This window comes from Equus przewalskii, chromosome 15, assembly GCF_037783145.1.
Source record: "Equus przewalskii isolate Varuska chromosome 15, EquPr2, whole genome shotgun sequence".
Taxonomy (NCBI): domain Eukaryota; kingdom Metazoa; phylum Chordata; class Mammalia; order Perissodactyla; family Equidae; genus Equus; species Equus przewalskii.
The window spans coordinates 48101872-48118416 of record NC_091845.1 but is presented as its reverse complement, the minus strand read 5'-3'; the positions used below and the strand labels follow the sequence as shown (position 1 = coordinate 48118416).

General features: G+C 36.7%; 1 protein-coding gene across 7 annotated transcripts in view; it reads right to left on the bottom strand.

Moving 5' to 3' along the window:
* Positions 1-16545, bottom strand: part of SCN10A (sodium voltage-gated channel alpha subunit 10) — a 110488-nt gene that overhangs the window by 72903 nt on the left and 21040 nt on the right. For 6 of the 7 annotated variants that reach the window (XM_070577222.1, XM_070577228.1, XM_070577224.1 and 3 more), the window contains exons 4-5: positions 16155-16273; positions 13084-13164 (exon numbers count right to left, since the gene is read on the bottom strand). In XM_070577222.1, the coding sequence (XP_070433323.1) occupies positions 13084-13164; positions 16155-16273 (200 nt within the window). Of the gene's footprint in view, positions 1-13083; positions 13165-16080; positions 16274-16545 lie in introns of those variants that run through there. The other variant, XM_070577229.1, reaches the window with a different exon arrangement.

Sequence of the window (16545 nt, the reverse complement as noted above, 5' to 3'; positions counted from 1 at the left end):
GAGAAGAGTCTAACTTTTCTTGAGGGAGCAAAAATCACAGGCCACAAAAAAAACTATCAGATTTCTCTTTTTGTTTTATTTTGTTTTTTGGGTTTTTTTTTTTTGAAGAAGAAGATTAGCCCTCAGGTAACATCTGCTGCCAATTCTCCTCTTTTTGCTGAGGAAGACTGGCCCTGAGCTAACACCTGTGCCCATCTTGCTCTACTTTATATGTGGGATGCCTGCCACAGCATGGCTTGACAAGGGGTGCGTAGGTCCACAGCCGGGATCCATACTGGCAAACCCTGGGCTGCCGAAGCAGAACATGCAAACTTAACCACTGCACCACTGGGCCGGCCCCTCAGATTTCCTAACAGCAACCTTGGAGGTTATGAGACAATGGAACAATGCCTTCAAATTTTTGAGGAAAATAATTTCTAATACAGAATTTCTTCCCCAACTAAACTGTTAAGATGAGGGTAGAAGAAAGACAACTACAGATGTACAGTCTCTGAAAATTTACTTCCTATCTACCCTTCTAAGAAAGTTACTAGAGGATGCACTCTAAAAAACAAGGAAGTAACCAATAAAGAGGAAGACATGGGATGCAGGGGAGAGACAAACGGAATCCAAAAGAGGATGGAGAAGGAAAAATCTCCAGAAAAGAGCTGTGCATCAGGCCTAGAGAACATCTAGGTTAGATTAAAGCAGGAGATAGAGATTCTAGGAGTGATTTCCCCAAGAAAACTGGAAACTGATGTGTTTGAATAAACCGAAGCAAAAATTAAAGCTCTGGAGAAAAATTTGGGAGCAAATTGGTGATAAATATATAGAAAACTGAGCAAATGAAGAAACGAAATCCTTATTAACTCCAGAGAAAGCAAAAACATGCAAAAAGGAAATGTAATCAAAGTAATTGCATGACATATCTGTGAGTAGTAATTGCTTAATAATACTATTACATAATCATATAAGTAGTTGGACAATGTACATGTTATCTGGTTATCTAACCAAAATTTATAACTGTAATGGGAAGACGAGTCCAAGAGGAAATGAGTGTGTGTATGCGGACCCAGCTCTTTTTTTCCATAGCAGAAAGTCAATAGATGATATCTAAAATGGAAAAATAAAAAAATAGTAGTGTGAGTATATTATTAGAGACGGAGATATCAGAAGAAAGAGGTAAAAAAGCTGAGAGTAGTTGCCTCTGGAATTATGGGATTAGGGGTGAGGAGATGAGAAACACGAAATTGCTGTTTTTATTAGAATCTTTATAGAACTATGAGACCTTTTAAACTATAAACCTATATATCTTAAATAAAAGTAAAAATCAAATTAAAAAGTGAATAGCAGTAACATTTGTCCATATCTGTAAGAGGAGAAATAGTGTTTGAAATCATTCACAAAGAAATCTATATCTGGCTGGGTAGCTGCCTGAGCTGTCAGCTTCCATATCGTGTTGGTGTTCCCCCAACTCTTTATGTTTTCTAAATTAGAAAATCTTAACTCAGAATTATAGGCTGTTGGGAAACTTTGATGGATATTTCTGGCTTTCCAGATCAATCACAGATCCAGAAATTATGGAGAAATTTCTCTCTAAAGACTGTTTTCAGTGTTTCACCGGCCTAGTGCCACTGAAAGCTGAAGGTTAAAGGTCTCAATTTGGGAGACAGCAGCTGATGGAGTGACATCCTCTCTCTGGAGGCATTTGGCTCCAAGGCATTTCATCACATTCAGCTGCAGCATTTGGACGTGAGTTTTTATCTTTTTTTTTGTAGGGAAAGATTTGCCCTGAGTTAACATCTGTTGCCAATCTTTCTCTTTTTTGTTTTTCTCCCCAGAACCCCAGTGCATGGTTGTATATCCTAGTTGGGTGTCCTTTGAGTTCTTCTATGTGGGCTGCCGCCACAGCATGGCAACTGACAGACGGATGGTGTGGTTCCAAAACCGGGAAATGAACATGGGCCGCCAAAGCAGTGAGAGCGTGGGGCTTTAACCGCTAGACCATCAGGGCTGGCTCTTGGATGTGATTCTTAATATACAAAAGACATATCTGAAGTGGCTTTTCTGATGAATGAAGAAAGTCATTGAGTATTGGGAAAAACTCAAACTCTCAGCCATTGAGCCATTTGCACCACTGCTTGGTTTTAAGAATTCCGATGTCTAATCATTAAAAAATCCTGATATTTAGGCCCTGAAGTCAAAAATCCATACTGTTCAAAATCCTGAATGTATTACTGAGACACACCACATGTATTCATGGAAATGGTAATTTAAAAGGATTTCATTCCTTATTTTAGAACACTGTAAACCTTTTTGGTGTACCAGCCAGAGCAATTCTGTGTGGAGAGCAAGCATCTTGTACTCACTTCTCGTTTCAGCCCAGTAGGCTGAGGAGACGTATACTAAGTGGCCACAATCAGCTGGCATTCACAATTTCAACTACATCCCTCAACAGCAAATCAGAGTCTGGAGGCAGGTTATGGACCCCCTGCTGTGTTCCATGAATAAGGCATGTACCGCCTTTGGAAGCAATATTTTTCATTTGTATAGCAATGCCTTCCCCTGCTGACCATGTGGCTGGAGCTTCCTCAGTACCAATTCATCATATCTTTTTTTTTTCAATTGTGGAAAAATACATGTAACATAAAATTTACTACTTTAACCATTTTTAAGTATAAAATTCAGTGGCATTAAGTCCATTCACAATATTGTGCAACCATCACCACCATCCATCTCCGGAACTTTTTCATCCTTCCAAACAGAAACTGTACTCATTAAGAACCCCCCATTCCTCCCTCCCCTATGCCCCGGCAACCTCTATTCCATGTTCTGTCTCCATGAATTTGCCTGTTCTGCATACCTCATATGAGTAGAATCATACAAGATTTGTCCTTTTACATCTGGCTAATTTTACTTAGCATAATGTTTTAAAGGTTCATCCATATGGTAGCAGGTATCAGAATCTCAATCATTTTTAAGGCTGAATAAAATTCCATTGTATGTACAGACCACATTTTGTTTATCCACTCACCTGTCAATGGACGTTTGTGTGTTGTTTCTACCTTTTGGCTATAGTGAATAATGCTGCTATGAACATTGGTGTACAAGCTAACATATGTTTTTAAAGTCTATTTCATAGTTTACAAACTAATGATTAATTAAACCAAAAATCTCTTATATTAAAATTAGCTTCATGATAAATAGTGCAAAAAGTCATCGAGCACTTCTCTCTCACATATATGGTGACAACTGATTTATTCATAGTTTTATTCAACTATAAAGTAAAATGTCTGCTTGTTTACATACATAACCATCATTGATTTTAAAGGCCAGTCACATTATAAGAAATTCAATATTTCTGAGAAAGAAATTCCACTAATTGTTTCCTGATTTCTTTCCAACTGCAATATTTCTCATTGATTTTGAAGCTGGTTTCCTATCTTACCAGCAAGAGTATAATTGTGTTTGTTTTTTCCATGAGGAAGAATGATGACCATATAGTTTTCTCGTCTCTTCAACTTGTAACACCAAATTTTGACAATTTTGTAATGGAAAGCCTTATTTTGTGTTTGTACTAGAGATAGTCAATTGGTTTAATAGTGGGTTGATGAGTTTTACTGGAAAATAATGTGGAAGTTTTGGTAGCTTTATATTATTATTTGTTAAAAATGTTAACAGATAAAAACTAAGTACTAGGACAAAAGGATCATTGATCCAATGAAATTTAATTATCATTTTTCCTTGTCATGCATCCTGCTTTCTTATTTATTCTTTATCTGCCTTTGTGAGATTATCCACATCCATTGTCCACTTGTCTTGTGACGTACATATTCAAGCTTTAGATTTTTGACGAGTCCATTCATTACTTATATTTGTGAACTTATTTTATATTGTAGGATTTATTTTCTATTTTTGTCACTATTGTTTTATTTCTGTAAACCACTTTTGAAATCCTGACTCATTTTTTTGAATTGCGATATTATGCAATGCAACAGTAACAATGACAAATGCAAGTTTAACAAACGGAAACAGTAACTGTCAAATGATGATAAAACACGTTAAGATAAACTACCTGTGATTAATTTCACGTTAACCAGTATGAGCTAAATCAGTCCTTGAAGCACGTACCCTGCTTTTGAGAACGTAAAACGTCATAAATACTATGAAAATTAGAATTAATCTTACATTTCAGATTTTTAAATTATCTGTGCATAAAATGATTGCATTGCTTTTTCTTCTGAATTTGTCAAATGCTTTAGAGGTTACTGAGAGACTTCCGGTGATCAATAGAGATCTTTAGATCACTTATTGAGAAACATTGTAGGGGGTGAAGAGAGCTGAATTGCTCTTCCAAGCAGAGTGAGAAGAATTTTGAGTTCCCAGGGACAATACAGGAGGAAGACAGTGAGGCAGAGAGACGGAAAAGCAACCCAAAGAGACGTTTATGAGAGAAGATTATAAGTCAGCCCCATTTACCAAGATAGATCAAACGAAATACTGGCAAATTGAATCCATCAATGATCAAGCTGGAACTAATAAAAATAGATCAGCAAATTTTTTAATGTAGCCTCTACATTAATAATATTAATATATTAAAGACTATATAATAATCTTAATAAACATAGAAATATTGATAAAAACCAACACTCATTCAAAATGAAACTTTCAATAAACCAGAAGTGGAAAGAAATTTCCATAATTTGGTTAAGGGTAATTATGATAATCCCGTAGTCATCATGATAATAGTGAAATATTAGAAGCATATTCTTTACAATTAAGAGCAAAAGAAATTTGCTCACTATTATAGCTACAATCCAGCATTGTGCTGGAGGTCCTGGCCAGTTCAATAAGAAGGGAAAAATAAACAAGTGGTATAAGAATCATAAAGAAAGAAACAAGTTCATCATTATTTGCAGATGATATGGTTGTTTAAATAGAAAATCCAAGAGAATCTACAGAGAAATGTAACTTGTGAAGGAGTTCAGAAAGATAGCTGGATGCAAAACCAATATACGGAAACTAATAACATTCATATATTTTAGCAGTAAAAGTAAATATTCAAAAGGGCAACCAAAATGATAATGTACCTAAGCATAAGATATGTAAGAACTTTGCAGAAGACATTATAAAATGTTATGGAAAAACATAAAAGAAGGTCTGTATCCTTTGGGAGGTACACCATGCTGGTGCGTGGGAAGGCTTGGTATTATAAATGTGGCAATTCTTCCCATGGTGATAGATAAATTCAATGCATCTACAATCAAAGTTTCAACAGAGTTGTAAGAAAAAAACTTGAAAATCTGACCCTTCCATTGATATGGAAAAGTAAAGAAGCAGGAAGAATCAAAATGATTTTCATGAAGACAAATAAGGAGGGGGGTTATCATCAACTGGGTCAAATCTTATTGTAAAGCATTTAGAGCTGTGTAGTGTTGACTCAAGGAGTAACAAATAGATTACTGGGAGAAACAGACTTGAGTATGCTTGAGAATCTGGTGCATGACAGGGGTAGTAGAAGGTATCACTCAGGAAACAATGACCTATTAAAAATGGTGTGGGGGGCCGGCCCCGAGGCTTAGTGGTTAAGTTTGGCACCTTCCACTTTGGTTGCCCAGCTCCACTGGTTCAGATCCTGGCTGCAGACCTATAGCACTCATCAGTTGTGCTGTGCCAGCGAACACATATACAGCGGAAGAAGACTGGCACGGATATTAGCAACAGACGTTGGCTCAGGGCTAATCTTCCTCAGGAAAAAAAAAAAGGTGTTGGGATAATCCATATGGAAAAATATTAGAAGCCTATCTCATACCATGCACACACACACACACAAGTCTAAGAGGATGAAATATCTAAATGTAAAAAGAAATATGACTTTTAGAAGAAAATACAGGAGAATATCTTTATGGAATATTATATACAGTAAAAAATGAATGAAATAAGTCTGCATATCTCCATTTAGACAAATATGAAAAACACAATATTGACTTTTAAAAAGCTTCAGCTTAAAGCACACATATGGTATGGGATCATTCATACAAATTTTAAAAGACACAAATACTTTATGCATGCAGTGCCGGGCACCCATTCCCCTGTTTGCCATAGGTTCAGCTTCATTTCATGTGTTCTTTTCCAGGTGAGGAAGCATTTATCTTTCCACTGTGCTTTTCCCTGCAACCAAATTGCTGTATTTTGTCAAATGTTTCTCCAGATTCTCAGTAAGGTTAGCGATGGGTGTCCCAGGGCCATCAGAGGGCCTTTCAATTCTCTGTGAGCTCAGGGGCTGGGGATGGCGGGAAAGTTCTGCTCTGGTCACTGTTAACATTTTTGCATCTCCCTGCCCTTTTCACCTCCTCCTGGGGCCCAATCTGAGATGTTCTTCTCCACTTTGGCCCCAGTGGATCTCTAGTTTCTTTCTGAGCACAAGAAAGGATTAAAAAATGGAATACACACAATGGAACACATATATGTGGGATATATATATAATCCCACGAGCAGACAGATAGGCAGGCAAGCAGGGAGCTACCTTTATCAGCAGGTGACAGTGCAAAGTTAACGTTTCAGGGAGGGGTAACGGCAGGCAGGGGAGGTAAGGGATGAGAACTGCTTGCGTCCAAAAGACTGTATCAAGAACATGGCAATAGCTTTCGCTTCTGGTTCCTTACTGGCTACAATTTATTTTTACTAAAAAAGACACTGCATGGTCTTTATAGTCCCAGTGTATCCTAAGGATATTTACTCTTTTCCCCTGGGCTCTCAACAACATAGTAAACAACTAAGGACTGCTGTCAGTTCACATTTCAAAAATAAAATCTAGAGTTTGATAATTTTTATGAAGCTGAGGATGCTGAACAGCATCCAATACTCGTCATTGAGATTTCTACGGCTAGACCCAAATAGGTAGATTTTTATCTTTTATATTTTTTCAAAGTGTGTTTATCAAGGAAATTTGTCAACAATTTAGTTAACACAAAAATCTGACAAAGAATGAGTTTAATAATTAGTAGGAATGAAAATTGGTACAACTTTGGAAAAGAATTTGGCAATATCTCAAAAACTAAAATTGTATGTCCCTTTGAGCCACAATGCCTCTTCAAGGAATTCATCCCTCACATTTCCCCACGTTATGTGTACAGAGATATGTGTGTAAGGATATTCACCAAAGAATCATGATGGCAAAAGAAGAGGATTGTGTTGATTATGATCAACATAGAAGCCTATCGGTAGGATAACAGTTAAATAAACTTTGCATCATCCGTGTAAGTAAAATCTGTTCAGTCAATTTCTACAAAACATGCGCTGCTGGGATTTTTGTTGGGATTTTGCTGGATATACAGATTCATTTAGGCAGCCCAGACATTTCAATAGCGAGTCTTCTAATCCGTTCATATGAGATATCTTTAAATTTAGTTAGAGACTTGAAAATTTCTCTCAATAGTGTTTTGTCATTGTCAAAATACTTTATACTGTCGTTTTTCTGTATAAAAGTCTTGTGTTATTTTCTACAACAGCTTTTGGGTTTATTAATTCTGCTGTTTTTCTAACTAATTTTTTCTTTTAAATTATTTTTTCTTTCTGTTTTCTTTTCATTTATTTTATTGTTCTTTTCCTAGTTTTATGTTAGGTACTTAAATAATTCTTTTCATTTTTTACTGATATAAATATACAATCCTTCAATGCTGTGGATTATCCCCTGAGCACGTCTTTAACTGCACCCTATATGTTCTGATTAAAGTGTTTTTTATTTTCTTCCCTGGAAACTCTATAATTTTAGTTTGTAGGTTTTCTTTCATCTAAAAGTTAAGGGAGGTTTTTAAAATTGCCAAATGGGAATGCCTCTCTTTTTTCCCCCGATTTTGTTACTATTTTCTAATTTTACTGCAGTGTGATCTGAGAATGTTTTCTTTCTCATTTCTACTTTTTGGAGCTTATGCAGGTTTTTGCTGTGGTTTAATATTTGGTCAGTTTGTATGATCATTTGAAAGGCAGTATATTCTCTATTTTTCTGGGAATATAGTTTGATATATATTAACCAGATCTATCTTATTAACTACATTCCCAAGTCATCTATATTTTTACATGGTTTTTTATACATTTGATCTGCCACAGGCTGACAGAAATTAATCACACTTTCCTAGCACTACAGTGTTTTTGTCTGTTTACCCTTATACTTTTATAATTTTTGCTTTATGAATACTGTTGCCACATTATTTGTTACAAAGATATACATTACTGTTATGGTTTATTTAGCATTACAAAGTATCATTTTTGTCCAGTTTAATGATTTTTGGCCTAAATTCCACCTTCTGTGTTATTAAGATCATGCCCCCTGCTCGCTTTCTGTCTTTGCTTATATCTCTTCCTGCTCTTTAATTTTGACCTTTCCGTATGGCTTTGAGCAGTGTATTTTTATTCAACATAGAGTTGGATATTCTTTGTTATACAGTATGAATTTTTTTTGAAACAGATCATTCAAAACATTTATATTTATTGACATGACAGATTTGTTTGATCTTAGTTTGCTTATATTACTTTGTGTTATGTATTTAACAGTATTTTAAATATTTTGTTGACTGGTATGTTTCATTTGCTTTATTTTTTTGTGTATGATTCTGAATTTAGAAGAGTTTTTATTTCAGTTCTGGTGGTTGCCTTTATAAGTACAAGTTTATATTTATAACTAAAGCCATGTAATACCTTGCCCTTAGTACGCTATCTCTTTAAACAATATCTCATTTCCATTTGGCAATTCTCTTTCCTTTCTCCTCTGTTTGATCATCACCTGATTGTATTTAACAATATCTTTTTTGTGCTTACCTTTGTACTGTTAAATGTAATTATTTTTCTCTCCTTGATTTATTAACTGTAAAGAATACTCTTTAACTTCTTGCTATTATTAGAAGCAGCAATAAGTGAATGTTCTCTGCTCTTGTGTTCCTTCCTCTTTCTACTCCCAGTGTTTGCTGTGTGTATCTTGTCAACACTTTCAGAGCCTCTGCAGTTTTAGGGGATAAGATGCCTCGATCCTCCTTTTTATCCCTCTCTGCCGGCACTGTAGTTTAACAAGCCCTGATCTGCTGAGTCATTTGCCAGTCCTCCGCCCACTTTCCGTCTTCTGAGGTTGTTTTGACATCTTTTGTCCTCTGTGCTTTCCTCTCTCCTTCTCTTTGTTCTTGCATATTTATGCTGTTCTTATTCCCATGCTGTCATTTTACTGGCATTTGGAGAGGGTTGGGGTAAGATGTATTCGCGCTATCTTCCATATTTAACCAGACTCCCCAAATAACTCTTACTTTTGAGAGAAAATGCTTTGCATTAAAAGTTCAAAAGAAGGATAGAAATTTTACATGCTATATGATCTCAGTTATGGTATAAAAAGAGGGAAAAGAACAATAAGCTAAAATGCTAACAGTGATCTATGCGTAGTTATTATCTTCTGATTTATACTTTTTAGTATTATTCATTTTATGCAGTGGTCATTTATTTTTAAAATTACTTTGTTTTTAAGCTTTTTGTTATGATATCCAACATGCATGTGTTATGACCTCATTTAACCTTCATTATCTCCTTGAAGGCCTCTTCAATATAGTTACATGGAGGTTTAGGGCTTCAACATATGAATTTTAGGGGGACACAATTCGGTCCATAGCAGCTATGTGACAAATACTCACACCATGGAATATTATGAGCACCCCACAAGCCCTAGAGGTCACTACTATCCTAATTTTGGGTATTTTTTTCTTGCCCTTTTTATTTATATTTTTATCTTGTAAGTATACATCCCTAAACAAAATAGTTAAGTTTTGCTTGTTTCTGAATTTTGTATAAATGGAATCATACTTATGTAATGTTTTGTGTCTGGCATTTTTGTTCAATATTATATTCTCTTAAGACTCATCCTTCTTGTGTGGAGCTATAGTTTATTCATTTTCCTTGCTGTACATTATCCCATTTTAAGGATATAACTGAGATATTTAATGTACTCGAAAATTTATAGACATCTGGGTTGTTTCCAATTTTTTCCTTTTAGGGGCAATGTTCATAAACTTCCTTGTAGCTATATGCTGGTGTCCACAAGTGCATATTTCTGTTGAATGTATGTACAATGACACATAAGAGGATAATTAGAGGGTCACAGTCTCTGTGTCCTCACCTATATTTGGTAACACCCACTGCTTTACAAAAAGGTGGCACAAGTTCATATTCCCACCAGCAGTACATGAGTTTCTGTTGCTCCATGTCATTCTCAATACTTGGCATTGTCACAATTTAAAATTTTCCTCATCTGGTGAGTATACGATAATCCCTCAGTGTGATTTTAATTCATATTTCCTTGATCAAGAAAAAAGCTAAGAATATTTTCATATGTTTATTGATCATTTAGATTTCTACTTTTGTGAAATATCCATTTAAATTTTTTGCTCATTTTAAAATTGGTTGCTCTGACATATTTCTAACTGATTTGTAGGGGCTCATTATTCTGGGTATAAACACTTTTTAGGTCTATGTGTTGCAAATATCTTCCACTCAGGAGGCTTGCTTTTTCAGGCTCGTAAAGTTGTCTTTTGATGAACAGATATTCTTAATTCTGGTGTACTACAATGTGTCGAGTTTTTTCCTCTGTGGTTAGTTCTTCTGTGTCATATGTAATAAATCTTTCCCGAACCTGAAGTCGCGAAGATATTCTTCTCTGTGTGTGTGGGTGTGTGTTTTTCCTTCTAAAAGCTTTATGTCTTTGTCTTTCACCAAGAAATTTAGATCCTAATCCACCTAGACTTGATTCTTGTGTTTGGTGTAAAGTTGAGTCTTCATTGTAATTTTTCTTTTTTTGTATTTTACTACAATTCAAAAATGTTTTATTAAAAAGCGCAAATTTAAAAAAATGAACAGAAAAAACACTTTTCTCTTAAATCAAAAGTACAAACATTATAAAAACATTTTAGAAATAAATAGTATTGTGTGTTCATACTTTTCTCAAATCTATTTACTTTATTTGTTATATCATCTTCTTTATATACCATGTGATTCAATGTAATTTTTCTTTTGGGATTCTTTTTTTTTTTTAAGATTTTATTTTTCGTTTTTCTCCCCAAAGCCCCCCAGTACATAGTTGCATATTTTAGTTGTGGGTCCTTCTAGTTGTGGCATGTGGGATGCCACCTCAGCATGGCCTGATGAATGGTGCCATGTCTGTGCCCAGGATCTGAACCCATGACACCCTGGGCCACTGAAGCAGAGTGTGTCAACTTAATCACTCTGCCACGGGGCTGGCCCCATCTATTGGGATTCTTAATTCTTCAGCATCATTCATTGAAAACTTTCCTTTCCCCACTGTCCCACAGAACCACCTGTGCCACAAATTCAATGTCTGTATGTGCGTTGGCCTGTTTATGGGCCACCTATTCTGTTCCGCTCTTCTGACTAATCTTACTCCAATGGCGTGCAGTTTCTATTTAGAGCTTTGTAGTAAATCTTGATATTCGGTAGAGTGAGTTCTCTTCTCCCACCTTACTTTTCATCCTCAAAAATGTCTTGGCTATAATTTGCTCTTTGAATTTTCATATAAATCTTAGAATCAGTTTGTCAAGTAATTAAAAAAGGGCCTGTTGGGATTTTGATTGGGATCACATTAAATTTATTACTTTTTTGGGGAGTCTTACAATATTGTGACTTTGAATCCAGGGATATAATATATAGCTCCATTTATTGGATTGTCTGTAATATTACTCAATATTGTTTATAATTTTCTTTGTAAAGATCTTATTCATATTTTGATAATCTTATGTCTAGATATTTGCTATTTTAAAATGACAGTGTAAATGGTATTTTTAAAAATTGCTTTATTTTCTGCTTATTGTGAGTATATATGTATATATACATAATTGATTTATGTATATTAATTTGGACCCAGCTACCTTGCTATACTCTCTTATCAATTCTGATAGCTTATCTCTAGATTATATCAGCTATTTTATGCATACAATCATATTACCTGTAAATCATGACGTCTTTGGTACTTCTTTTTTCTTCTTACACCTTTTATTTCTTTTTCTTGCCTTACTACACTGGCTAGGATCTCCTTTACGAAGCTGAATAGAACTGATGAAACAGACATCTTTGCTTTTTTTTCTTCTTATCTCAAAGAGAAAGCCTGCCATGTTTCACAAGTAAGTACGAAGTTTGCTACTTTCTTTAAGGTGGTTTCCCTTTATCAGAGTACAGCAATTCCCTTCTGTTACTTCTTCTAAGAGTTTTTAATCATGAACAGGTATTAAACTTTATCAAATGATTTTTCAGCATCAAGTTGGCCGTATGATTTTTAGTCTTTAATTTATTAATAGAAATGAAACATACTTTCTATGGTGCATGTATTAATGTTATAGCCAGCAAAAGAAATTGAAAAATTGAAAAAAGAAAAAGCTCTACAGAGCTCTTGTTGTTACACTGAAGGTGTGTCAGGCTTGTGCTGGGGGGAAACCGCTTCCACACGTGTTGGTGCAGATGTTTTTAGAGAGGCCCCACAATCTGAAACTACAGAGATTCCATCTGTTAACCAAGGAGATAGAATAATCTCAGAAATATTAAGGTCACTTTGAAGTATACGGGCCATGACAACTTAAACAGCTTCATTCATGGGTTATTTTCTGAATATGTTCCAGAACCATTTGTTCTCAATTCTGTTTCAGTTTTGCTCCTGCCTCTCTTCCCTAAACATCAGTCATGTGTGCGCCTAGTAGGTGAATGTGTGTGTGGCAGGAGGGGCTCATCTTCCCAGGCCACCCCAGACCAATGAAATCAGACCCTCTGGGACTGAGACCCAAGCATCAATACTTAAAAAAATCTCCCCAGGGGGATTCCAATGCACAACCAAGGTTGAGAACCACTAATCTATAGCTCTTCAAAGCTGCAAATAATATATATGTTTATGAAACAAAGTCCCCAGAGAAGAAGATATCTAACCATTACAAAGTCAGACAGACAGTAGGATTCCATATTACCCAGACGAGACCCAGGAGGATAAATAAAAGAAAAAAGCCACCAAGTAAGGAAAGGGAAGAAGAGGGCAAAAAGAGAAGGCACAAAAATGACAGCAAATCTACTCACTCGAGTCTCTCTGGAAATTCAGTTTGGGTCATGAACACACAATTGATCACAATCGTGACCATGATAAATAAACTGAACCACCTGAGAAGGCCTGTGTTAAGGAAAAGCTAAGAGTCACCATGTTTCCTTGATGTCATCTATGATCACCTTGACGCTGAATGATTAAATTCGTAACTCTCAGCTAGGATCAGCTTTATGGTCTTGACACACAATAACCACTAACATTTGCCGAGTGCCTCCCCTGGGCTGAGTACTTCATCCACATTATTTCTAATGCAACCAACCTGCAGGTGGATATTATTATCCACATCTTGAAGCTAAGACAACAGGCTGACAAAGCTTAAATAATTTTTCCAAGGTCATACAGCTAGTCCACCACAGTGCTGAGATGTGAACTCAGATCGTCTGATAATAGAACCCTGAGTAAGACGGAAGGAAACAGAATCCGTTTTCCAAAATGTCCTTCTGACCAGAGGCTTTCATTTCATTATACAATATGGCCTGACATTTCATCCAGCAAATATCTCTTTTATCCTAAAAGACAGAATACTCCTAGGAGTTACAGATGAAGAGGGAGCTATCAGCTTTCGCGGGCATTCATTGAGTCAGATTGTTTTCCTAACTTAGCTGAGATCAGTCACACTGAGGAAATGGACTTCCGGCCAGGAATGGTGGAGGCAACACAGGGAAGTGAAGTACTGGCTCAAAAAGAAAATTCCAAATAGGATTAGGCTGCAGTGGAGAACTCTGAACAGCCAGAGAGGAGAATCTTGGAGGAGAGATTGGGCAAAGGGATTACCAGAAGGGGAAAGAGACATTGAAAAGGAAGGTGAGTGGAAGGAGGTAAAGAGATAGGAAGAAATGTTGGTGGGGAAAATCCAAAGACAAATTTCTTCCATTAGACATTTTTCTCAGGACTATCTGGGAAATTACTTAACAATTACTTCCTAAAGAAAAACGAAGCCTGAAGATAAACTTGACCTATAGAGAGTGTAAACCACTCATCTTTCATAATTTCAATTCGAGCCGAAGTATTTAAATCTATTTTAGTTTTCTCTAAATGCCTTTAATGTGCCCTGTTTTACAGTTACTTAGGAACACATCTATTTTGAAAAGAGAAATTCTACTAATTAAACCACATTTTCCGATTGACTTGCAATTAAATTAAGAAATTTGTTCACATGGGGGGAAAATGTTAACCCAAGGATTAAATTAAAATCATATCTCCAACTCCACAAACCTTTAAAAGTAATATGATATATTATGTATAATATTACTTGTGAAAACATTCATAGCAAATTTGATTAGAATTATAATTTTGGTGAAATGTTAATAATAAGACATTGAAAATTCCATACCTTGAAGAATATCTTTGGGGCTGGAGCTACCAAGTTCATGAGATTCAAATATATAAATGCAGACTTTTGTGAGAAGAAGACCCTCAACAGCTTTTCTGTCCAGCGGGAACTTGAACAGGCAATTATTTACTCATCAAATCTCAAGACGAAAAGAATATTCACTGGTCACTTGATTCTTTAAAGGAATTTTATTTCTAATTAGCTGTTTCTGACTTATCTAGATATTGTTCAACTTGGAGGCACAGAGAGGAATTTGTGTATTTGCTGTTTTTCTTTATTTGCAATTTTATGTAATTGTGTATACACGTATATTTTTAAAACACCCAAGTAGAGATGACATACTGAGAGAATAAGTTACCCTAATTCATTTCCATTAACTGTCTACTCCCTTACTGCTGACACTGCTCTAAGCAGGATACAGGCTTGACCTCCTAACTGGCTTTGTGACCTTGGACAATTTATTGGATGCCTCTGAGCGTCAGTTTCATCATCTGTAAAGTGGGAATGCTAATCCCTTCTTCAAGGGTTTCTGTACCTATGACACTGTTGATGCTCAGGAGGTAGTCAGCAAATGGTTGCCCACTATTATCATTAAATATCCTTCTATAGAATCAGAAAATCCAAGACTGAAATAAGAAAATAGAATTCCAACTGGTTGGCCATAAAGATAAAACATGTAAAGAGAAAATGTAGTGCAACTACAACAAGCATTTCATGTTGAGATGACCCAGTGGCAGGGCTACAGCTCACTGAGTGCTGTCCAGCTATCCGATAAGCTGCCCCAGTGTCGGGGGAGAGGGCTCCTTTTACTGGAGCCTCCTAGGGAGAGGCTGGCTCCCATCTGCCAGGCAGCTGAGGCAAGGCTGTTCTTGCAAATCAACCTCCTGGAAGCCAGGGCTGAATTTGTCATTAGGAATTTCCAGTTTGGGCAGTCATCAAGGAAGATCCTTGGAAACCAAGCCAAAGTCTCTTTTTTTGTCCTACTTTGGCTTGCCTTGAAAGAAAACAAAAACAAAAACTGAAGGCAGCTTCTGAAGCTACCTAAAGCAACTAATATAATACAGACATTTGACCAATGTGTCTCTAATCATTACTACATTCCCCAACGATGTGAGCCTCGGACTGTTGACATTTTTAACCTGCTAGTAGTTTTGGGGTAACTTGTGACATTGGCAGTGCGCCATGACCGATGTGATCCTGTTGGGACAACCTATGCTCTGCCCATCAAGGTCTGTTTTCTTTGTCCTCTGGGAGATGCTGCTCTTTTGCCAAATAAGCAGCCACTCCCCAGGATGGCTATGGCACAGAGTAACAACCCATACCTGTCTCATCTGCCCAAAGAAGACTTGGGGCCCCTTTACCAGTTACGATGTTTTGGGAAGAGCAGGCCACATATGGTAAGAATGTGCCTGAGTGCTTCAGCAAAGCTCCCCTCATAAAGAGGACATTTTTCAAGTTATGCATGCACAGGTGTTTCCAGTCTAGTCTAGATGAACCTAAACCCACTGTGGGTTGCATGAACACCTTTTCTGTCTTGGGACTGTTTTGGGATGTTGGCCACATTAAAACCACAAACACTTTTTTCAATTTAGTGATCCCTTTTTTCAGGATTCAGTTGGAGGAAGGCTCTACCACTAACCTATGAAGAAGGCACTGGACACATGGGCAAGGCTTGATTCTAACATGTGGAAGAAGCAACCGTGCAAAGGATATGAGTGGACAGACACTTTGATGGCTGTTCTTCTGATCAGGTTGAAAGGACTGAATAACCACAGGGCCCGAGTGGCACTAAACCGGGAAATGGTCCTCCCTTTGTTCAGCACCATAAATGTCTAAAACAAAACAAAAGAGAAGGTGGACCTCCAGTGAGAAACACACATCCTCACACAACCTTGTTTTTGAGCGTGAGTGGTATCATCTCAGGTCAATAAGAGCCAAATGGACCGGCAGAGAGTTAGGGAGGATCATATCCTCACCCTCCTAGCAAGACCCCAGGGTCTGTGGCTGACTGTGCATCCAGATGAGCCCACTGAGAGTGCCCGATGGACAGGCAGCTGACCCTAGGGCTGGTAAGATGCATCATGCCCAGGGTGAGGATTCTGGT